The following is a 23,666-nucleotide window of genomic DNA, read 5'->3' as shown; positions in this document are numbered from 1 at the left end:
ACCACAAGGGTGCACGACGTGCACCATGAAGGGCACGACGTGCCCTTCACAAAAATTGAAGGGCATGACGTGCCAAGCTAGCAAGAGTCGTACTGAAAGCATACGAGACATCAGGTCGAGTGCACAACATTGCATACATGATAGATCCAATAGCATAAGCATATGGGATCTTACTCATGCGGTCTCGCTCATCTTGTGTCTTAGGACACTGAGTCTTGCTGATACTGATGCCATGTGACATAGGCAAGAATCCTCTCTTGGAGTCTTGCATACTAAACATGTTTAATACCTTATCAACATAACTTCTTTGACTTAGACCAATGAGTCTTCTAGATCTATCTTTATAGATCTTGATGCCCAATATATATGCAGCATCGCCCAAGTCTTTCATTGAAAAACAATTTCCTAACTATGATTTAACATTTTGTAGTATAGGGATATCATTTCCAATGAGTAGTATGTCATCAACATAAAGCACTAAGAAAACAATCGCGCTCCCACTAACCTTCTTGTATACACACGGTTCATTTTCATTTTTGATGAAACCAAACTCTTTGATTGCTTCATCAAAACGAAGATTCCAACTCCGCGAAGCTTGCTTTAATCCATAAATGGATTTTTGAAGCTTGCAAACCTTTCCAGAATTCTCCGGACTGGAAAAACCCTCAGGTTGTGTCATGTACACATCCTCAAGTAAGTTTCCATTAAGAAACGCTGTTTTGACATCCATTTGCCATATCTCATAGTCATAATTTGCAGCTATGGCAAGAAGAATTCGAATGGATTTGAGCATAGCAACTGGTGAAAAAGTTTCATCATAGTCTATACCATGTATTTGTCTGAAACCTTTTGAAATTAGTCTTGCTTTATAGGTATGCACATTGCCATCCATGTCAGTCTTCATTTTGAAGACACATTTGCACCCAATGGTTTTTACACCATCCATTGGGTCAATCAAGGTCCAAACTTGATTAGCATACATGGATTGCATTTCAGATCTCATGGCTTCGAGCCATTTTTCAGAGTCAGGACTATTTATGGCCTCTTGATAGGATGTGGGTTCTTCTTGATCCACAATCATCACATCATTGTTCTCAGTAATGAGAAATCCATATCTCATAGGATTATGATGTGTCCTATCAGACCTCCTTTGGTCTTGTGGTACTTGTGCTGGTTCAGCAATTGCTTGTTGATTCTTTTGAGGTTCCGTACTTGGTACAATGCTACTTTGTGGTTCTTGAATTTCTTCAAGTTGTAGTGTACTCCCACTGGTTCCTTTGGAAATAAATTCTCTTTCCAAAAAGACACCATTTCGAGGACAATAAATTTGTTAACCTTAACCAAAACATCCTCCACAGTCCCATGTGGCTTCTTCAAAGAGTGATCTGCCAATTTTAACATCATTGGGGTAGCTTGTACCTGCTGATCACCAAACATATTACGAAAAAGAGATAGGGGCATCAAATTTATACTAGCACCTAAATCACATAGACAATTAATGCACTGCATGTTACCAATAGTACAAGGGATAGTAAAACTCCTTGGATCCTGAAGCTTTGTCGGGAGATTGCTCAGGATGATTGAGCTGCAGTTCTTTGTCATGGGTACTGTACCCTCTGCCTCCCAACTTTGTTTGTTGGTGATGATGTCTTTTAGAAACTTGGCATAATGTGGCCTTTTTCGTAAAGCGTCAGCCAAACTGATGTTGATTTGCAGCTTCTTGAAAGTTTCTAAAAACTGATGAAACTTCCAAGTATCTTGCGGCTGCTTCAATCGTTGTGGGAATGGTATTTTTGGTACATACGGAGGTAGTAGAGTAGGTTTAGTGACTACCTTTTAAGGTTCCTTTTCCTTACACTGCTCCATTTCTGCCTCTACGGTAGTACTTACTGCATATGGATCATCCAATGCCTTTCCATTCCTTAGCTCAATCGCCTTAAGATTCTCTCTGGGTTTTCCTCAGTAGTGGCTGGTAAACCCCCTTGATTTCGGTTTTGGAGTGCTTTAGCCATCTGCTGTATTTGCAATTCTTGATTATGAATAGTAGCAGCATGATTTTTGAATGCTTGTTGAGTCTCTGCATCCTTTTTTAGCATCAACTCCATCATTTTGTCCATCTTACTGTGTAGAGACTCTCCACGTTCTTTCTGTTGTGGCCTATTATTCTGATGGTGGAAGTTGCCTTGATTTTGGAAGTTACTCTGATTCTATTGTTGTGTTTGTTCTCCTTGAAAACTAGGACCTGCCTGATTATGGGTCTGGTTTCTATTATCCTTCCATGAGAAATTTGAGTGATTTCTCCACCCTGGATTGTAAGTAGCAGCATATGGATTATTTCATGGTCTTTGTCCTCCCACAAAGTCGACTTGCTCGTTGAACGGCTGCGACATCACATAGCACTCACTTGCCATATGGTTAGGATCTCCACAAACCTCACAACTATTTTGAATTGCAGCCACACTATGAGTGTTTGGTTGCTACAGCTTGTTTTGTGAGAAAATCCTGCAGTAATGACTTGACCAATTCTACCACTGGGTCAGTATTAATTGCCATAGCTCCTCTCTGAGCAGGTGCTTTGGCCCTCTCGGTTAGCCAAGAACAGTTGTTCACTGCCAACTCATCTAACAGCTCAAATGCTGCGTCAGTGGTCTTCCTCATCAATGACCCACCTGGGGCTGCATTTATAATACTCTTGGTCTGATCATTTGATCCATTGTAGAAATTTTAGATCAAATTTTCTCGCGTAATATGATGATGAGGAACCTTTCTTTGCATTTCCTTATAACGCTCCCACGCGTCAGTCACTCATTCCCCATCCAGTTGTTGATAAAGCATGATATCTCTTGTCAGCTTTCCGGTCTTCGCCATGGGAAAGTACTTGTTCAAGAATGCCTTGGCTAAATCTGACCATCTATTAATTCCCACTCTAGGTAGAGCATGGATCCAACTCTTCGCTTTATCCCTTAGAGAAAATGGGAATAAGCGCAACCAAACTTCATCTTCTGTCATGTTACTGCGCTTGAACGTATTGCACACCTCCAGGAAGTTCGAGAGGTGCACATTTGGATCTTCATACGGTAGCCTATAAAAATGACAGCGGGCTTCTAACAACTGAATGATACTGGTCTTAATCTCGTAATGGTTTGCCCGCACAGGATGTGCAAAGTAACCATGAGTAGTATTTCCTATATTCGGCTGAAAGAATTCCATCAATGTTGGTTGTCTCTGCCTGTTGTTATTATGTCCTTGCAGATCCTGCTAATTCTATTGATTCTTTGGGACCACTCTATTATCCCCCTCATTATTTAAGCCAAGCGGGATACCATCTTCGTCTGCCACATTAAGATTCTTTTGAGCTGAATTTTTGATGCTTCGCTCAAAAGTTGTGAGATCCGGTTGAAATGTTTCTACAGGTAGACCTTTGCGACGTGTATTATGCATACACTACAAGAAGAGTACCTGTATCAACAAAAAATAACAAACCCATGCGTAAAACAAGAAAATTAAAGACTAAATCAAGCCGAGCTATCTTAACTTAGATGTTAAAGATATGCTTACCCCGGCAACGACCCAAAAACTTATTGAGAAAAATGCTGCAAGTGCACAGTGTCAACTCGTAATACAGACTGTGAAGTCCGGATATCGTACCCACAAGGAAAACAACTAAATACACCCAATTAAGATACTCAATTTGGATAGCCAAAAGGGTAATTTGATTGAAGTGATTTTAATTTAATAAAACTGAATTAATCAAATATAATGAGAATAAATTTAAGATTTGAATAAAAAATGGGTTTAAACAATAATAAGGAAGATCAGGGATTATTAATTTTCTTTATGTCATTAATCTCATGGGATATGGATTATGTTGTTAAATTATGGTTCAGGCTAGTCTAATGCACCTATAACTCTCTCTCAAGCCGCTATAAATAGAAACATACAAATAACCAATTAATAGGAAAATTACTCACTCTCGTGTTATAATAAACCTAATCAAGTGATTAAATGATATTTATTAAGCAAACCTCAAGAACACGTATTCATTAACTCACTCTCGTGTTATTAACTCATACGTTGTTGATTAACTGATCTATTTCAATTAAGCTTTCTCAAGTCAGAATTAAAACATAGGGCAATGAATGAATTAGCCAAATACATTCAAGCATTATGAGCATTAATAAACACACAATTTTAACAACAATCCAATAACCCAATATGATTAAATAAAAATAAGTCCAATTAATAATCCCCAAAAATGGATTTAGCTACTCATATCTAAAGGAAATTCAACAATGTCATAAATAGAATTCATGATTAACAAGAAAACAACATCAACTGATCTCTCAATGATTGTTGTACCTTAACTCCAGAATCCCGATATGTTTTGTGGAATAATCCCAAATTATAGAATAGAAATAATAAGTAAAACTCTAAAATAGACTACCTCTAATGGCTTTGTCTATGTTCTAAGATGTAAACTACAAAATGTGTGATCTCCAAGATGTTTTTTCTCTACACAAATGTAAGCTATTTATAGAGTTGCTATGAGTGGAGCCCAAGTAAAGAATCCCTCTTCTCTTCATGGAATTTGAGTGATGATCAAGCTTTGTATCTCTTCTTTCCATATAGAGCGGAGTGGGGAGCAAGTTCTTCCATAACTATCTTGAGTGAATCATGGTTCACTTATTTCATTTCCAAATATTACTTTATTCAATATCATTTTGATATCTTCTTTCAGTGATAATCAAGTTCTTCCATAATGAGTTTGAGAGTATCAAGGTTGACTTATCTCGTTTCCAAAAGAAGCTTAAGTGTATCAAAGTTGACGTATCTCATTTCCAAAAGCGGATTGATTTAAGTCAACATTGATTTCTTCTTCCTTAATGAACTTTTGTCAACACTTCTTTCTTTGAGTGCAAGCCAAGGAAGATCTCTTTGGGTGTGAACTGAGTATATGTTGCTTTATGAAAGGTGTATGAGTGTGTTTACCAAGAATTTTCACTCCGTTTCCCAAGTATTATATTTTTGTATCCGAATCCAGAAGTCAGCCGGCCCTTGGCCAGTTCAGAGTCGTGGGCCGCCTGAGCTGCTGCTTGTGGCTAGTCTTCCGATTCGATTCGGTTTGACCCGGTTTGACCGGGAACTTGGCTGGCTTTCTTGAACTTGTCTTGAATCTTTATGGCTCTGATTATTTTTGCATTTTAACTCTATTTTATTGCTAAATACTCCAGAAATATTAGATATTTACATATTTCATATAAAATAACAAACAAGTAAATTTAGCTAAATAAGCGTAAATTTTACATAATAAAGTACTAAGAATTAGTAAATAAATGACCTAAAAATAACATAAAATATACACTTATCATTGGGCGGTTCTTCTCAGGGTGGTCGGGAATACTTGACACAAGATCGCGTCTGAGACGCTTAGGAGGCCCATAGTTGCAGTAAATCTGGATGTGTGGTCCCTCAAGTCTCCTTCTCTGTTAAATGTTGGCAAGGTGGGTAGCTTCATGTTGTAGGGGATGGTTTCTTCCATGATTTTGGCTGACGGGGGCGAACCTTTCAGTCTCAGGTCATCTATATCCAACTCTTTGGATTTCAGCGTCTTCAAAGCTTTTGCTATTTTTTTCTTCCAGGCCCTCTTCTGCTACATACATGGTTTTTTTTTCTGAGGCGATTTAGAGGATTCGCCTTTGTCTTCCTAGTTCTTTTTTTGGATTGTGCTTTTCTAGCATCTTTTTCTTGCCTCTTACTTTTTGCTGGCGCGTCTTCTTTCTCCTTTTCTCTTCGTTTATCTCTCTTGGAGCTGAGTCTGCTTTGGGCATCATCTTGATTTTCTCCATTCTTTGCTTCATTCCCTCGATTTTCCTCTTATGACTCGTCGTTCCTGCGTTCCCAGTTTTTTGGGTTTTCTCATTCGTTCTTTCCTTCGTTTCTTCCTTCGTTTCTTCCTTCATTTCTTCCCTCGTTTCCTCTGGTTGGTCCTTGGTGATTTGAATTCCTTGTGTTTTCCGTCCTATGTCTTCGTCGGACAGGAGATGGGCTGAAATTTTCCCTTAGTATTTTCATAGTTTCATCATGATTGTCGTTCCATCGCTAGGCCTTGTTAGCCAATCTGTCCAGATTTGTTTGGACAGCTTCCAACACTTTCTTTAGAATCTCGTTGTATACTTCTGGGGTTACCATGCCTGGTGTTTGCTCATTGTTGACTTTGAGGTTAGGGAATGCAATAGGGTTGCTTCCCCTGATCGCGTTGGTCTGGTATTGGGAGGTGGAGAAGGACTTCCCTCTGGTGTTAGCAGTGTTGCGTTCGCTGTCGCCGGTAATAGTTATCACCTCCGGCGTTTATTGATGGATTTCAGGGTCCATCAGTTACTTATTCTTAAGTTTGAGTTCAAAAAAATCTTCTTGTTCGAAGTTTTAGAGCTTTTTCCCACAGACAACGCCAATTGATGGAGTCTGTCTTCTAATCCGGTGGATTAACCTGTAAAACAGGGTAGAAGCTAACCGGACGGTGTTGGTCCAATTAACTTTCCAATGCTAAAGTCAGTATTGAGCTTTGAGAAAGGTTTTTAGTATATGAATGTAATTGTGTGTTTAGGCATATCACAAGCTATTTATATGGTAGTTGAATGTATACCTTGTAGTCTTTGAATAGGAAAGTGATTCCTACTTTGTAGGGTTTGACCTTGATTAGGAGTGTAGTTCTTTATTCGGATGAAAGTCCTATTCAGGAATATCTCCCTAAATAGATTTATCTTCCTAAGTTGGTGTTTATCTTCCTAAGTTGGAGTTTGTGTCCAAATAGGAGAGATCTTCGTGAATCTAGTAGTTTGGCCGAATCCATTGGTCGACGCACTTTATCCGAGTCTTCGGGGGATTCAGTCTTATCTTCGTAGAATAAAGTATTATTCTAGTCCAGGCGAATCTCATGGATTCGGTTGCTAGTTATATATGGGTTAGTCCTTTGGGAGAGAGTCCGATATCTTCTGAGGATAGATCTCATGTAACTCGGCTCCATAGTACTTATAATAGAATTCGACATCCATCACTAATAATGGAAAAACGCAGTTGCTTTTGTTTTTTGTATTCGGTCGTTTGCTACTTATTGTTGTTTCGTTGTATTCTATATTGCATTTCTTCATATTTTGTGATGTTATCTCTACTCAAATACATAAATAAAACTGATTATCAAACCTAAAATCCAACAAACCCCGTAAGAAGAAATAGTAACAAGTGACAATTTTAAAATATTAAGATACAATTGAAAACATAAAGTTAACCAATATCTTAAATACGACATCAATGATCCTTTTTCATATCTTTGTTCGATTTATCCTAAAACGATTTATGCTCAAAACCTCAAATTTTCGTGTCCCCAAAAATAAAACTCCACGTTCAGATTAGAATTTGAAAATTTAAGAAAATCATAATTAAAAATTAGAAATGAGAACCAATGAACTATAACTCAAATGATATAAGTTTTGAGCAGTAAATTTTTAGGTTGTGGGTTCGGATTCTCACACAAACGCTCTTTTTTTTTCAATTATTGAAAAAAAAAAAATAGAAATGAAATATGAAATGAAGAAGAAAAAGATGGTGTAGAATTATGTGTCGGCAGCATAGGAGTGAAAAGAGGTGAAACCAATGTTTTAAAACCCGGACCGGTGACAGAACCGGTATAGCTATCGGTTTAAGGTTCAACCGGTTCAACCGGTTAAACCACTGGTCCAACCGTTCTTAAAATTGAGCATTGAATATTTTATAAAATTTTAAATACCACATTTGTGCTGCATTTTATTCAAACCCGTGAGTCCGTGAACACTTGTAAGTTGAGCTTTTTTAGAGTCTACAACAATAAAGACCCAAATAACAAAAGCCCAAAATAAAACATCACAAATTATTTAAAACTAGGGTTTCCATTAAATTTCCTTTTAACTTTCAAAGTTCTCTTCTTCCTCACATAGGCATTTTGTGCCGTTCTCTTCATTCTTGTTTCTAAATTTCATAATAACAATCAAATCATAAATTGTCTCACCAATTTTTATCAAATATGTGTCCATCATTATTAAAACCAAGATGAATATATCATGAGTAAGTAATGATATTTTTCATTTTAAATTTAGTTTTTTATTCAAATTTAAACTGATTATATTTCTTCTCATTACAAAAATAATTATATTCATCTTTTATTCTTCTTAAACTTTGATTTTAAAATCATCAATACAATAAAAAACAAATATGATTTTTTAATTTTTGGACGTGTAGAAGTTAAATACACCAGTTTTGAGTAGATTTTATGAAAACTGGTTTTTAAGGTTTAACCGGTTATAACGGTTCTCCGGTTATTGCCGGTTTTTTCCGGTTGAAACCGGTTAAACCGGATATCCGGGTTTTGAGGCATAATTGACCCGGACTGTCCTCCGGTTCCCGATCAAACCGGTTGAACCGGCCGGTCCGGTCCGGGTTTTAAAACACTGGGTGAAACTAGATTAGCAAAACATGTTAAATAAGATGTTAAGGGAATTTGATCCAATAGTTAAGATTGGTTCTAGAAACATGTATGGGTTAAAATGGATTTCAAGTACGTGGGTTGTTGTTGATTTTTTTTTTAAAAAAAAAGTACATGGGTGGTTTGTATATTAAAAATTAAAAAACGTGGGTTGTGGTATAAACAGACAAAATGCTATATATCATAGGCCTAATTATTTAAAAACACCCTATATTTAACTTTTTTTTTGTTTATACCCCGACGTAGAAAAATTTTCAACTGTACCCTATTTGAGTTTTCATTTTCACCTCTACCCTCCAGCTCTAAATTGATGTTTTTTATCTAAAAAAGTTAAAATAATCCTTCATTTTTAACCTATATTCTAATTAAATGTAAATATTAATAATTATATAAAAACACCATCTCTTTTAAAAAAATCAACTAATACAGCGTGTTCCTCTAAAATGGAGGAACAGCGATCTGTTCCTCAAAAATGGAGGAACAGCGTGTTCCTCCATGGAAGGAGGAACATAAAGGAGGAGCTGCTGCTCTTCCTTTTTCGAAAGGGGGACGGCAGCGGCTCCGGCGAACTCGGGTGAAGGAGTCCAAAAATTAAAAAAAAAAAAAATTTTTGATTTAAATTCAGTGACGGATTTGTAAATTGGAGAAATATGGTGTTAGATTGAAAAGTTTCTTTAAAAATTGAAAAACTTGTTTGTATTTGTCCAAATAAAAAAATATGGTAAAATCCTTCTATTTTGGTTGTTATTAATGTTTTTATCCTTAAATTATTTAAATCGTTAATTGTACCCTTAGTTGGGGTAGAGGTGAAAACGAAAACTCCAAAATAGGGTACAATTGAAAATTTTCCTACGTCGGGGTATAAACGAAAAAAAATTCATCGTGTAATGTTTTTAAGTAATTAGGTCTATATCAAACTCAGAAAGGATAAATGGGTTAAAAAATTTGATTGGGATTAATAAATTAACTTCTTTATTTGCGATGAATTATTAGATTAACTTGACCCTCTTACTGAATTGTTTAATTAAATAATTATTTCAGTATGTCGAATAAAATTGATTTTATTAATTCTTTATTAAATTTTTTTTTCTTTAAAAAGTTATTATTATTATTATTATTATTATTATTATTATTATTATGCGTGAAATTTTATACTCAAAAACTAACTCACATTAAATTCTTATCCAATCAAAAACAATCTAATATATATTTTTACGATAATCTTGTATTTATATTCTTTTATTGCTATATTTTTTTATTACAATATAATTTTATACATATTTGATACATTTCTAATACATTATCTATACATGAGAATTCAGACCCGTGTTCGGTATGTATCAACAATGTGTTCGATAAATAATTCATAAAATCACGTTTAAAAAAATTATATTATTTATGTATTTTTGTGCTTTTAAAATTTAATATATTCATGTTTTAAAATTTAAAATAAAACTAATGTTTTCAAAATTAAATATATTAATTTTGTTATCTTTTAGAAAAAAAATAAAAAATAAAATAAAAAAAGACCGAGTGAGACCAAGTGCGCTCTGCTCACTCGGTCAGTTCTTTATTGAGCAGGTGCACCGTGTGCACCAAGTGCACCTGCTGACGCACTACGTCAGAGTCAGACGCTGACGTGAGCAAATATTGTATTAATGAAAACGGAAAAGTGATATGGATGAATGTTTTTTAAAATGTGTTGTATTGTGTGAAAATAGAAGCCATTTTTTGGTATTTTTGTTGTTTTCTCATTAAATTTTGTCATATCGTGACCAATTATATTTGTCACCAAGTCAAAACAACATTGTTTCAATGATGTTATTATGACAAAATTTAATAATTCGTCACCATATTTTTTTTGTCATATTAAACATATATAATGACAATTAATTATATCACAATTAGTAAAATTTTATCATTATTAATTTTATCTTGTCATATAAATACTCTATTATTAGTGACAAAATTTAATTATTTGACAAAAAAAATTATCGCAATTTTAATCATGGCAAAAGTAATTTTTATTTTGATAATCTATTTTGTTACAAACCTTCAATTTGATAAAAAAAACATTGGCATAATTTATATGATGATAAAAATTCCGCTGAAGTAAGAACCAATGAACTATAGCTTAAATAATATAAGCCTTGAGCAGTAAACTTTTAGGTCGTGAGTTCGAATTCTCCCACGAACGCTTTTTTTTCTCAATTATTAGAAGAAAAAAAAATTAGAAATGAAATATGAAATGAAGAAGAAAAGGATGAGTAGAAGTATGTGTCGGCAGCATAAGGGTGAAAAGAGGTGAAACTAGATTAGCAAAACATGTTAAATAAGATGTTAAGGGAATTTGATCTAATACTTAAGATTGGTTCTATGCATGGGTTAAAATGGATATCAAGTACGTGGGTTGTTGTTGAATTTTTTTTTTAAAAATTACATGGGTGGTTTGTATATTCAAAATTAAAGAACGTGGGTTGTGGTATAAACGGACAAAATGCATATATCAAACATGGACTCTATAAAGGATAAATGGGTTAACATTTTCCATCTCAAATTCACAGAAATCATTTTACATCACAGAAATCATTGTAAGTCCATCACAGAAATCATTTTCCATCTCAAATAAAAGAATGAAAAAATTCATTATGTTTCTAGTTTTATGGTTCAACATTGATTATGGCGTAATCGGCCAAAATCAAACGGAATGTCATATTTCAAGATGTCGAAGCGATGGACCAGTTGTTCGGTTTCCATTCCGAATCATAGGAATACAACCGCTGCACTGTGGCTATCCTGATGATTGGTTTAGTCTATCTTGCACGGAGCATAGTGAAACTGTTATGGAGCTGTTACCGAGTTCAGCTGTCAAACTTATAAATTATGAAACTCAAATGATTTATGTGATGGACACCCAAGCTTCGATTCTTAAATGGCTTTTGAACATCACCGCCAACCACATGCCCTTCCGGTTTGTGGGGCAGAAGAAGGTTAACGTTAGCCTTTTCAATTGTTCTTCAGGCTACGCAAAGGTGGGATATTATGGTTGGTATTTATCAGGACTAAGTGCGGATCCCTATCGCATTCTCGCCAAAATATCATCTGCTTCTATCCGCGACTCTAATTTGACTTCTTGCACCAAGATACGTGATCTTTTTTCAGTTCCGCCAAGTTATATGAACAGTATTGATCATTATGCTTCTCATTATGGTCGTTATAGTCCTGTTCAATTGCATTGGTCAAATCCAATATGTAAATCTTGTGAAGCAAAACAAAAATATTGTAGAATGGAGACTAATGCCACTCTTTCTCAAATTCAGTGCTATGGAACTGTCCCCAAATCAACAGAAGGTGTGTTTTCTCTCTTCAAATCTTGGTTTGAAAACCTGATTGGTTAAAGTTTTTGTCTCTAATTTGGTTTAAAGTGATACCATTCAAATCCGTATTTTTTAATTCATCTGTCACTCGAGCTATCGGATCCAACCTGCCCAGATTGTATGGTGCGACTGGATATCCGTTGCTTAATAAAATTTCGCTAGGTCATTTTTATGTTTGCTATTGAAAATTAAATGCCACAATCCAGCTTTGAAATCTAAATGCCACAATACAGTTTGCTAATTGTTATGTTTGCTATTGAAATTACAGATGTCATTGCTACAAGTAATAAAAGTTATCGAGGGGAATCAACAAAACATAAACCAAGAGGTTAGTATTCTATTCTATTCTATTGAATCAACGAAGTTAAACAGAATTAAAAATGCCAGTTGAAGATGCTATTGAAATTACAGATGCCATCGATACCTCTGGTCATGCGGGGGATTCGAAAAAACGTGCAGCAAGAGGTTAGTATTCTATTCAATTCTATTGAATCAACAAAATTAAACAAAATAATCTGAAAATGGGTTCGTTTAAATGTGCAGATGCAACTCTTGGTGCAACTCTAGGTTTAGTCCTTGTGGTTGTAGCTACAATTTTAGCATACCGCAAATACAGCTCCAACAAAATAGAGAAAGAGTACGAAATCAAGATTGAAATGTTTCTGCAACATTACACAACTTTCAAACCCACAAGGTACTCCTATGCTGATATCAAAAGGATTACTAATCAATTCAAGGATCAATTAGGGCAAGGCGCTTATGGAACTGTGTTCAGAGGGAAACTATCTGATGAAATCTCAGTAGCTGTTAAGGTCCTCAACAACTCCAACGAAAATGGAGAGGAATTTATCAATGAAGTGGGCGCAATAGGCCGAATCCACCATGTCAATGTGGTTCGCTTGGTTGGGTTCTGCGCCGATGGGTTTCGACGAGCACTGATTTACGAGTACTTGCCCAATGATACACTACACAAATTCATCTCATCCAACAATCATAACCTTGGCTGGAAAAGGCAGAAAGATATCACAATTGGTATAGCTAAAGGGATTGAATATCTTCACCAGGGATGCGATCAGAGAATCCTCCATTTCGATATTAAACCGCAAAACATTCTGCTCGACAATGACTTCAATCCTAAGGTTGCAGATTTTGGTCTTGCTAAGTTGTGTGCCAAGGATCAAAGTGCAGTGTCCATGACAACGGCGAGAGGAACCGTTGGTTACATAGCACCTGAAGTATTTTCGAGGAACTTTGGAAATGTCTCTTATAAATCAGATGTGTATAGCTTCGGAATGGTGGTATTAGAAATGGTTGGAGGAAGGAAGATTGTTGAAGCAACAACAGACGAGAATGATGAAAAGATTTACTTCCCGGAATGGATTTATCATCTATTGGAAGAAGGGGAAGAACTAAGGTTGGTGACTGAGGAAGAGGAAGATGCTAAAATTGCAAAAAAACTTGCAATTGTGGGATTATGGTGCATTCAGTGGAACCCTATTGATCGTCCTTCCATGAAAACCGTAATTCATATGCTAGAAGAGGAGGACGAGAATATATCAATACCTCCGAACCCTTTTAGCTCTATAACTCCTTCAAGAATGAATGGAAGAATAAGACCAGCGAGACGGATTCATCAAGAGTTGGGTGTTATCTCGGAAACCGAGTGATATCACAGTCGTCGTCTATGTGTCATCATGCATACATGTTATTGTAGCTGTGGAAGAGAATAGGAAGAAGAAAGTTTAACCGTGCAATCACATATATTTGATTCAATGAGAGAAATTTTCATACATTGCAGATTACACATGAGTATAAATGAATAATATTTCATTCTGTCATCTAATATGTATTTTGAATCAAACTACTTGATTATGTTATATCTGATGACATTTTTGGCTTCTTCTTCTTCTGTATACAAAAAAGGCCTAGGAGGTAAATATAAGCTTTCCAAACGGTTTCATCTGTATGCACCCTATCATCTTCTTTGCTAATTTATTTTCATCTTCTGTACCATCTGCAACTGCTATTACCTTCTCACCAGAAGCCTCGTCGTAAACCCATACTGGAGAGTAAGTTTCATTAGAATCCTCCATTCAAGCATTCAATTTCTTTCCTTTTCCTACCGTTTCTAGCAGCAACATTCCGAAACTATACACGTCAGCTTTATATGAAACACGCCCAATATTCATGGAGAATAACTCCGGGGCCATGTACCCTATGGTTCCCCTTGCTGCAGTTATAGACTTCATGTTTTCGTTTAATTTGTATAATGTAGCCAGCCCGAAATCAGATATCTTGGGAATTAAATTTTCGTCAAGAAAAATATTGTGGGGCTTGATATCAATAGGTAGGATTTGCACGTCACAGCCCTGCTGTCAATACTCAATGCCACGCACCACGAGAAATTTTGTGTAGCTTTTCCCATCTCAACGAGATAGAAATTTCCTTATCAGATATAAAACTATTGAGACATCCACTATACATAAATTCATATATAAGAGCACGTGTTGAACCTTCGACACAAAAGCCGATCAGTTGAACCACATTTGCGTGATGAATTCTTCCAATTGTAGCAACTTCGTTCATGAAATCTTGGCCATTACTTTTAGACTTACCCAACACTTTCACTGCTGCAAAATGACTGCTGCGAAGTTTGCCTTTATAAACACAGACAAAGCCTCCTTCTCCTAATTTATCCTTGAAGCCTTCAGTTATTTTTCTAATCCGAGAATAAGAATACCTTGCTGGCATCAGATTATTGCAACTCTGTAAGAATTCCTCAATTGCATTATATCTTGATAAGTGCCTTCTTTTCCATTTGTATATCAATAAAGCAATCACCAACAGAATCCCACAAAACACTTTTGCAGCAAACTGAACTAGTACTGTGATAGTCTAATTGTTGTCAGAATTTTGCATATTGTAAACAATAACTTGAAAATCTTAGTTACATTTAAGAAAATGAGTCTCTTACCAAGAAGCACAAGTACAGGAGGAAGCGACCCTGCAGCAAAACATGAGAATATGTATTAAACTTTAATTGTACTGGAACTATGTTTTATGTAAACTTAATAAATCCTACATTTTGACATTTTCATTTCAGTACTATATTTTGTTTGATTGGATATAGCATGAACAAATTGCACTCACTGGTAATCTGTAAGAACATTCGCATGCTTTGGAAGTGGCTTCATAGACTATATATCAAACCATGAAAACAGAATGAAAAGAATATTAATTTGAAAAGATTGTCAACTTGAAATGGAAATCCTTAAAAGTAGAACTTACGGTATAAATAGTTGCACTGAAATCATCCAAAAGTGAGATAGCACACATGGTTGAAGTACCCTTAATCAAGCAAGAAAGTAAAAGAAAATGAGCATCCAAGTATTAAGAATTTGTCAAAGGGAAATGTTAAAATTCTACACACCGCCTATGCACTGAACATAGTTGCTCTCATCGAAATAGCAGCCTTGCATTTTCCACAGTAGAGAAAATGCCAAGAAATGTCAAACCCAGTATGTCATCTCTACATGAATTTCAGGAAATTATAGTCTCTATCAGGCAACTAACATGGTATTTTCCTGAGTAGAGATACAATACTGTTGCGTTGTTTTCACAGGACAAAGTATATCTATGGTTTCCACAATGTTTGGGAGCCGAAAAGGGTAGCTAATGTTATGGATGCTGCCGCAGGAAGATTTGTGTCTCCCCTGCAAGTTTGGAGGAGTTGCAGAATAAGAAAAGTTGTGTAGGCAGCAAACAGTAGGAGGTTGATTGTAGACATAGTAATACTAATGGCGAATGAAAGATGGTGAACTACTAAACTGAAAAAGAGGAGGTTCATTACAGTGCTATGGTCATCCCAACTCATATGCCCAAATTTTCTTCATTCCCACTAATATTAGCAAATTAAGTTTGTGCTGAAGGGGCAACAATAGGTTATGAATATAAAGTTTCGGAGTTTTAATAGCGTTTTTAGAAACAAAAGCACCAAAGTGTAAGACTCAACAAGTTAATTACCATACAGTATAACCTGGAACAAGTAGACAGGATTTGTATATGCAGCTAATGAATATATATTATCCATGAGTACCTATTAATGTGTAAGAATATCTTCTACAGGGAAATCCGCAAAGGTTTTGGCGACAGGTTAATTAGTAGTTTACAACTTGGTATAAGCTAATTGTTTGTGTATGATAATTTTCTGTTCTTGAGTAGGAACGTTGTGTATGCAGGTACAGTACTCTTGGGTCTGATTCTTATAGTACTAGCAGGGTTAGCATTGTACCGCATCTATAGCTTCGATAAAATCGAAAAGGCATATCAATTAAAGATCGAGAAATCTTTGAGTGATTACAAATCAAGCCTGCAAGATATTCATATTCTGATATAAAGAGGATCACAAATGAATTCAAGGAGGAATTAGGTCAAGGTGCCTATGGAACTGTGTTCAAAGAAAATTCGGCTTTTTGTTTTGTTTTTAGATGCTTGTAAGCCTTCGAATGTATGGTTTCGTCCCTGTCCTATTTCGGGCCTTTCTCATTTTTGCATTTTTGTTTTAGTGCAACATACTAGTATATGATTAAATATAGGATGAAAAAAATGTACTCACTGGTTATCCGAAAGAACATTTGGTATGCTGCGGAAGTGTCTTCATTGACCATTTATGAAACCATAAAAACAGAATCAAAAGAATATTAATTTTCTTGAAGCGGAAAAAGGAATTACATGATTCGAGACAAAAGTTCATCAAATTAGAAAAAAATTCTTGAACGTATTCTTACCAAATAAGTAGATGCACCGAATTCCAAATCTGAGATAGCACACATGTTTGAAGTAACCTTTAGCAAGCAAAAAAGTAAAAACAAAGTTAACATCCAAGTATATAGTAGAATTTGTGAAAGGGCAGTTAAGAATGATAAAATGTTAATTGACGAGAAATTCTTAGGTAGACTCGGTTCACCACGTCATCCGTGGACTAAGTCAATCATATCACAACATCTCATTAAAATGAGGGTTATTTTCTTTAACTCCATTACGCTCAATTTCAAGACTAATTTCTATATGAATCCTCCTCCCAACTTCTTCTTGAGGGGTCATCTATATTTTAATATGTTTTGTGATTATCCCATCACTATCTTTATCTCTCAAACATCAATAATTTTGCTTTTATATTATTATATTTAGTAGAAAATCATAAAGACCGTGACTTAGTAAAGTTGACCCAAATATCAGTTCTAAAATGGCAACTGGAAATAGCTATGCTAAAAAAGTCTGATCATTCTTCTTTTGAAGTTCTCTCTGTTTTACTTTAACATTCGAAAAGAGAACAAAAGGATCGGATGAATTTACTGCTGATTAACTATTTTCTGTCCTTGTTTTTCATTCTAATCATCTTTGTACAACATGGAACAGCTCTTCACAAAAATAACTGCAGTCCCTCAAAATGCAGCCGTCATGGTCCGTCAGTCAGCTTTGAAATCTCAATCTATCAGCTTCTCCGTTCCGATTTTCCGACCAAAGGACAGAAAGTCAGGTCTTGTTCAACTGTTCAAGGACAGCTGATAATACCTTTTTGTCCCTTGCCTCGTTGCTCCTACAACATAGTTAACATCTTTAGTTCAAGCGTTCGAATTGATAATATGAACCTAATGTATTGTACTAAGATGTGTGATGTTTCACTTCCTGACAGTATGATTTGCATTTGAGCTGGTTCAATCCAAGCTGTGAATCATGTGCAACACAGGGCAAGTACTGCGGATTGAAGGCTAATAATACTCGACTTGAAACTGAATGTTTAGGCAAGATCAATCATTTTTCATGTACGTTTCTCTTTCACACTCATTTATACACTTGCTTTATGGTGATCTTTATATAACTGTAAAGTACATAACCCGAAATGCTTAAATGAAAAACAATAAGATGGGTTATACATCTATATTTTGGAGTTTTAAAAGCCTTTTCGGAAATATGAATGAAATGTTAAAGCGCAGAATTTGACAAGTTTTCCTGCAACATTGTCTATTAGTTTTCTAAGCTTTTTTCAAAGTCATTTACTTTCGTATGTACATCTATGATATTCCTAAACTTCATTCGCATTTTGATAATGTTCAAAAATGGAGCTTTTTTTCTAACATGCAAATTTTCACAATAACTTTGATGCTGAAGGGGCAAGAATAGGTTATAAATATAAAATTTTGGAATTTTAGCAGCGTTTTAGAAACAAAACAACCAAAATGTAAGACTCGACAAGTTACCCTACAATATAACCTAGAACAAGTAAGACAGGATTTGTATATGCAGCTAATCAATATATATTACGCATGAGTACCTACTAATATGCGAAATATCTTCTACAGGGATATCCGCAAAGGTTTTGGCGACAGGTTAGATGTTTACAACTTGGTATAAGTTGATTGCTTTGTGTATGATAATTTTCTGTTCTTGAGTAGGAACGTTGCGTCTGCAGGTACAGTCTTGGGTTTGATTCTTATAGTACTAGCAGGGTTTGTATTTTACCGCATCTACAGCTTTGATAAAATCGAAAAGTCATATCAATTGAAGATTGAGAAATTTTTAAGTGATTACAAAGCTTTCAAGCCTGCAAGGTATTCATATTCTGATATAAAGAGGATCACAAATGAATTCAAGGAGGAATTAGGCCAAGGTGCCTATGGAACTGTGTTCAAAGGAAAGCTCTCTGACCAAATCCTGGTAGCTGTTAAAGTCCTTAACAATTCAAAAGGAGATGGAGAAGAATTTGTTAATGAAGTTAGATTAATAGGAAGAATTCATCATGTTAATGTGGTTCGATTAATTGGATTTTGTGCTGATGGATTTAGACGAGCTCTAATTTACGAGTACTTATCAAACGATTCGTTAGAGAAATACATATCTTCTGCTGATTCTAAGACCTATTTTCTTGGATGGAAAAGAATGAAGGATATTGTGATTGGTTCAGCCAAAGGAATCGAATATCTCCATCAAGGATGCAATCAAAGAATCATCCATTTCGACATAAAACCAAATAATATCCTGCTCGACAACAATTTCAATCCTAAAATCTCTGATTTCGGCCTGGCAAAGCTGTGCTCTAAAGATCAGAGTGCCGTGTCAATGACTACAGCTCGAGGAACCATCGGCTACATTGCTCCTGAAGTGTTTTCAAGAAATTTCGGCAATGTTTCATATAAATCGGATGTGTATAGCTTCAGAATGTTGGTTTTAGAAATGGTTGGAGGACGAAAGAGGGAAAAAGATGAACAAATATACTTTCCAGAATGGATTTATAGTCTTTTAGAAGAAGGAGAAGATGTAAGATTGCAGATTGAGGAAGCGGAAGATGCTAAAATTGCTAAAAAGCTTGCAATAGTGGGATTATGCTGCATTCAATGGAATCCCGTGGATCACCCATCCATGAAAACAGTTGTTCAGATGTTGGAAGGTGAAGTAGACAATTTACCGGTACCACCAAATCCATTTAGCTCCATGAATCCAACGAGAATGAATACGATAAATCAAAGATATATAAACCACAACTTGGAAGTTATTTGAGAAACAGAAACAGAAACAGAATGATACAAATTTGAGAAACTATATCCTGTAAGTAATTGTAATTCCAGACAAGAATTCTTGTTGTAATAATCCATCAGTACAAGAAAAGGGAATAACTATAAATACCATTACTTTTGTACTTTAGGCTTACAAGATTATGTCTACTAATTCAATAGTAGAGATTTGCAAATAACATTGAAAATAACATGACTAACTCTATAATATGAAAAATTCCGAACAAATTTCCAATAAGTAAAACCCATTTATATATTTATAAATGAATAGTACTAATTCTATGGATTTGAACCAAACACGATATTAGACATTTTTTTGTGCAACCAAGTTGTGTAGACTAAAATTAAAAATCCGAGAAAAGAAAAAGAGAACGAGCATGCTCTATATGTACAGAAAACTATATAACTTGATTGTAAAGAGAACCAACTATTTTTAGTATACAAAAGAAGAGCTCTATTGAATTTTTACTTTCCTCAACCTGTTCATCAGCGACTCAATGGCGATTTGTATTCGATCTGTTTGTCTCACTTTTGAAGACGCCAGATGCAAATTTTGAATCCCTCGACCCAAACTGGCAATTGAAGGTGCTGCAGGAACAGATTCAACAGCACACTCAATCCCATCTCCATACATAAGCAAACCAGAGCAAGTTGCAATGCTGCACCCAAATGTTGCCCAAGGTAGCAACCCAATGGGTTGTACCCTACGTTTTCTCATTATCTCGTAGAACGCAGTTCTGGTCGCTGAAAAACTGGTCTTCTCGACAGAGGCAATAACACTGTGGACCACTGTCCTTATTTTTTCAGCAGAAGTAGCTGCTTTTAAGAAAGATGTCGCGTTGACCCCAGAATTCGCCAATCCTGGGGCAACCACCTTTGAGGGACCAAGAGTTTTGCCTAGAGCCACTGCCATTGATTTCTGGAATTGGGTTAGTGCAAAATTGAGAGGAGCAGGCAGTTTAAATGTCAAAAACTTCAAGAATGACGATGTAGGTATGATTTTGGATAGCGAAGAAGTTCCTAAAACTGCTGTTGCCCCAGCTCCAACTGCCATCACAGGTTTATTCGAAAATAACGACTTCTTGTCTGACTGGTTTGAAGATTCCCCATCCAAATCACATTCCTCGACAAGCTGGCCAACCATTTCCTTGATCTCTGGAGGCAGCGCCACGCCCCAATTTTTCCTTAGACCTGCTAAGGCACTAGAATCTACTAAAGCTACTATTTTCTTGAACTTTACACTCTGATTTTGAAGGGTCTGTGCAAGAAGTGCTGAAGACTTATCTTCAACTGTAAGTTCTGTAAACTCAGCCTTGGTCTTATTAGTCATTCCCAATTTGAGAGGTAATCGGCCAACACTATTTAGTGCAATCCTCAACCCTTCCACTGCAATCCGGAAGGTGTAAACTTCAGATATAATTTCAGTATCTACAGTTTCCCCTCTATTAACATCATAGAACATCTTTTGTGAAGAAGCTAGAGCCCTAGTTATAGACGGAATATCAGCAAATATATTATGTAAATCCAAAAGCAACGGATAGATGGATTGTGCAAATGAAGGCACCTGGGGGCTACTACCGGGGTGAATTTCTTTCGAACCCGCTTCCGGATCAGAATTTGGGGGACTTATTTTCTGTAAAGATGCATCCATATACGCCGACAATAACTTCACCATCTGTGACTGAACATCATCAGTAAGACAAAACCTCCTTGAACTGGATGAAGCAAGGGTACCGACGTTAACTGGAACCAAGTTACTAACTAAACCATTAACCTTAAACCCTATGTTAACTTCACTAGAAGAATTATTATCCGAAGCAGCTGTTCCAACAACTGGGGTTTCAACCAACAAAAAAGACGAACCGACCTCCTTGGCCACTCTCTTCGCAGCCATAACATGACCATAAGAACCAACACCGAATATTTCCTTCAAGACCAAGTTACAAGCAACATTTTCATACTTATCCTTATTAGTCTTATCAACAAAACATCTTTTAATCACTTCGAAAGCCGAAGTTGGAACCGGGTTGTCTACTAATTTATTTTTTAATTCAATATCTTCGAATTGAATCTCACTCATATCAGAATTTGAAACCTGGGCCACAACAGCTTCAGGCCGAATCGCCCTAATAAGACACTCGGCATCTATAGCTGATCTTTCAGATAAATTCTGAACACAGAGTATATAAATAACTGATTGAGAATCCGGATCACGAACTGCGTAGACAAATCTTTTCGTGTTTTCGGGTACCGATAGCTTACTAACCAATTCATTAGATGCTTTTAAATCATTATACTTGAGAACTGATAAAGGCCATAGATTTTGTAAGCTGTATATAAATGCAAATACCATTTTGCATCAATGGAATTTATTCATGACCCATATGAATGAACTAACAAAAACCCAGTCCGGAAACCCTAAGAAAAATACCCACATGAAGAGAATTCAATTAAACATAACCATCAAACACCGGATAAAAGTAGAACATAAAGCTATGACATATACCTGTGTTTGAGGCCTGTAAAAGCAAAAATTAGCTTCGGAGAAGTTGGATTTGAAGCTGCAACTCCTAGGGAGAAACAGAGCTGACGCATTCGTCTGATATTGAAATCTTAATTTGGGTTTTCTGTTTATTTACTACTTTCTGCTATAATCTTCAAAAATAAATAAATAACTTTCTAAGAATTTTAGAAAGACCATATAAATCATTTTTAGTTTTTTTTACTCTTTGGCCCTCGAAATTTTAAACAATGCAAATAAATCAAGCATGAAAAAGAAAAGGCCAAACCTATCTAAAGGCTCCTGTACTTTACACTTTTTCCCGTAGGTCTTTATATTTCATTTTTGTATTATCTGATCCCTCTATTTACCTATTTTTTATTTTCAGGTTTTTTTTAAATTTTTTTCCGGTCCTTTTGCTGGAGGAAAAAAAGATTGTAAGTAGAGGAACTGGAGGAAAAAAATTATATGTACAAGGAGTTGAAAAAACTCAAAAAGAACCTGAAAATCGAAAATAAATAAGTAGAAGGACCAGATAATACAAAGATGAAGTATAAGGACCTACGGGAAAAAAGTATAAAGTATAGGGATCTTTATGATCAACCAGAGCAATAGTTCCGGCGAACACAAGCAAAAACGGCGACAGTGAACCCAGTTCATAAACTGTTACGTTCTTTTGAGGAAAAAACAACAATTAAACCTCTTAAAAATATTAAGAATTCAAATACCAAAAAAAATAATAGTTAATTATTTTGTTTTCTTTTTTTTTAAAAGTGTACATTTCGCCAATTCTATAAGTTATGTATTTTTTTAAGGCTATTCACCTTAAAAACTACCGGCCTTTTCTTTTGTTTTCAATAACAACCTTGCAATTTCGTCAATTACACCATATTTCGTATTTTTACGTTTCAATAGCACCCTAATTTAGAAGAAATAGACGATTTTACTTTTGTAAGGATTAGATTTTATAAAACAATCAATTTAAGGGTTATTTTATACCTTTTTCTACTTGGACAAATTCTAATAAGTTCCTTAACTTAAAAAACTTTCAAATAAATTCTAAATAAAAAAAATTAATTAAATACATATATAATTAATTATTTACTTCAAAATTAAATAAATAGTTAAAACGAAATCCGACGTCCCCGCCGCTCTCCACCGCAGTACTCGAGCTGCTCGTCTTCCATGGAAGACCAGCAGATCTGGTGTTCCTTGGGGAAGGCCAGCAGATTCGCTGGTCTTCCTTGGGAAGACGATCTCGTCTTCTCCATGGAAGACCAGATTTGCTCGTCTTCCATGGGGAAGACGAGTTGGTCTTCCAAGATCTAGTCTTCCATGGGGAAGACGAGATCGTCTTCCCCATGAAAGACCAGCAGATTTGTCTTCCATGGAAGACGCATAGTTCGTCTTCCATGGAAGACCGGTGACAGAGAGCGGCGTTCGAACGGAGGTGGTGACAGAGAGCGGCGGCGAATTTTTATTTAATTTATTTGTTTATATATTTTTTACTATAGAGAAGAGAGTTTATGCGTATAATTTAAAACATTACATAACATTTTGAGTTTTTTTAAAATATGAAGGATTTGTTTTGAATTTTATCCAAGTGAAAAGAGTTAAATTTAATACTTAAGGTTGCTATTGAAACGTAAAACTACGAAATATGGTACAATTAACGAAATTACAAGGTGTTATTGAAAAAAAAA

General features: G+C 35.5%; 4 protein-coding genes and 1 non-coding gene across 5 annotated transcripts; 3 read left to right on the top strand and 2 right to left on the bottom strand.

Moving 5' to 3' along the window:
• The first annotated feature begins 2,746 nt into the window (after positions 1-2,746).
• On the top strand, positions 2,747-2,853 carry LOC126666376 (small nucleolar RNA R71). Its single transcript, XR_007637879.1, has one exon. It is a non-coding gene; the product is annotated as a small nucleolar RNA R71 (small nucleolar RNA).
• Positions 2,854-11,090: 8,237 nt separating this feature from the next.
• Positions 11,091-13,682, top strand: LOC126663810 (rust resistance kinase Lr10-like). The gene is made up of 4 exons (XM_050356452.2): positions 11,091-11,866; positions 12,161-12,220; positions 12,304-12,357; positions 12,436-13,682. Exons 1-4 carry the CDS (start codon positions 11,149-11,151, stop codon positions 13,557-13,559), a joined length of 1,956 nt encoding a protein of 651 aa, XP_050212409.1. The 5' UTR covers positions 11,091-11,148; the 3' UTR covers positions 13,560-13,682.
• Positions 13,683-13,698: 16 nt separating this feature from the next.
• LOC126663842 (rust resistance kinase Lr10-like) lies at positions 13,699-16,941 on the bottom strand. Its single transcript, XM_056106356.1, is given in 7 exon segments — positions 13,699-14,286; positions 14,288-14,777; positions 14,867-14,896; positions 15,043-15,089; positions 15,181-15,240; positions 16,508-16,546; positions 16,680-16,941. Coding segments are annotated over 4 exon segments (846 nt in total). The 5' UTR covers positions 15,068-15,089; positions 15,181-15,240; positions 16,508-16,546; positions 16,680-16,941; the 3' UTR covers positions 13,699-13,985.
• Positions 15,154-19,588, top strand: LOC126670494 (rust resistance kinase Lr10-like). The gene is made up of 9 exons (XM_056104504.1): positions 15,154-15,212; positions 15,364-15,468; positions 15,515-15,611; positions 16,018-16,044; positions 16,114-16,170; positions 17,311-17,436; positions 17,588-17,717; positions 18,255-18,281; positions 18,365-19,588. Exons 1-9 carry the CDS (start codon positions 15,154-15,156, stop codon positions 19,447-19,449), a joined length of 1,713 nt encoding a protein of 570 aa, XP_055960479.1. The 3' UTR covers positions 19,450-19,588.
• A 262-nt stretch (positions 19,589-19,850) lies between these two features.
• LOC126663826 (uncharacterized) lies at positions 19,851-22,178 on the bottom strand. The gene is made up of 2 exons (XM_050356453.2): positions 21,970-22,178; positions 19,851-21,881 (listed from the first exon to the last, which is right to left on the bottom strand). The coding sequence occupies exon 2, from the start codon at positions 21,814-21,816 to the stop codon at positions 19,918-19,920; it is 1,899 nt and encodes a 632-aa protein (XP_050212410.1). The 5' UTR covers positions 21,817-21,881; positions 21,970-22,178; the 3' UTR covers positions 19,851-19,917.
• Between the last annotated feature and the right edge of the window lie 1,488 nt (positions 22,179-23,666).

The sequence above is a fragment of the Mercurialis annua genome, linkage group LG1-X, assembly GCF_937616625.2.
Source record: "Mercurialis annua linkage group LG1-X, ddMerAnnu1.2, whole genome shotgun sequence".
Lineage (NCBI taxonomy): Eukaryota > Viridiplantae > Streptophyta > Magnoliopsida > Malpighiales > Euphorbiaceae > Mercurialis > Mercurialis annua.
This window is presented reverse-complemented; position numbering and strand designations above follow the sequence as displayed.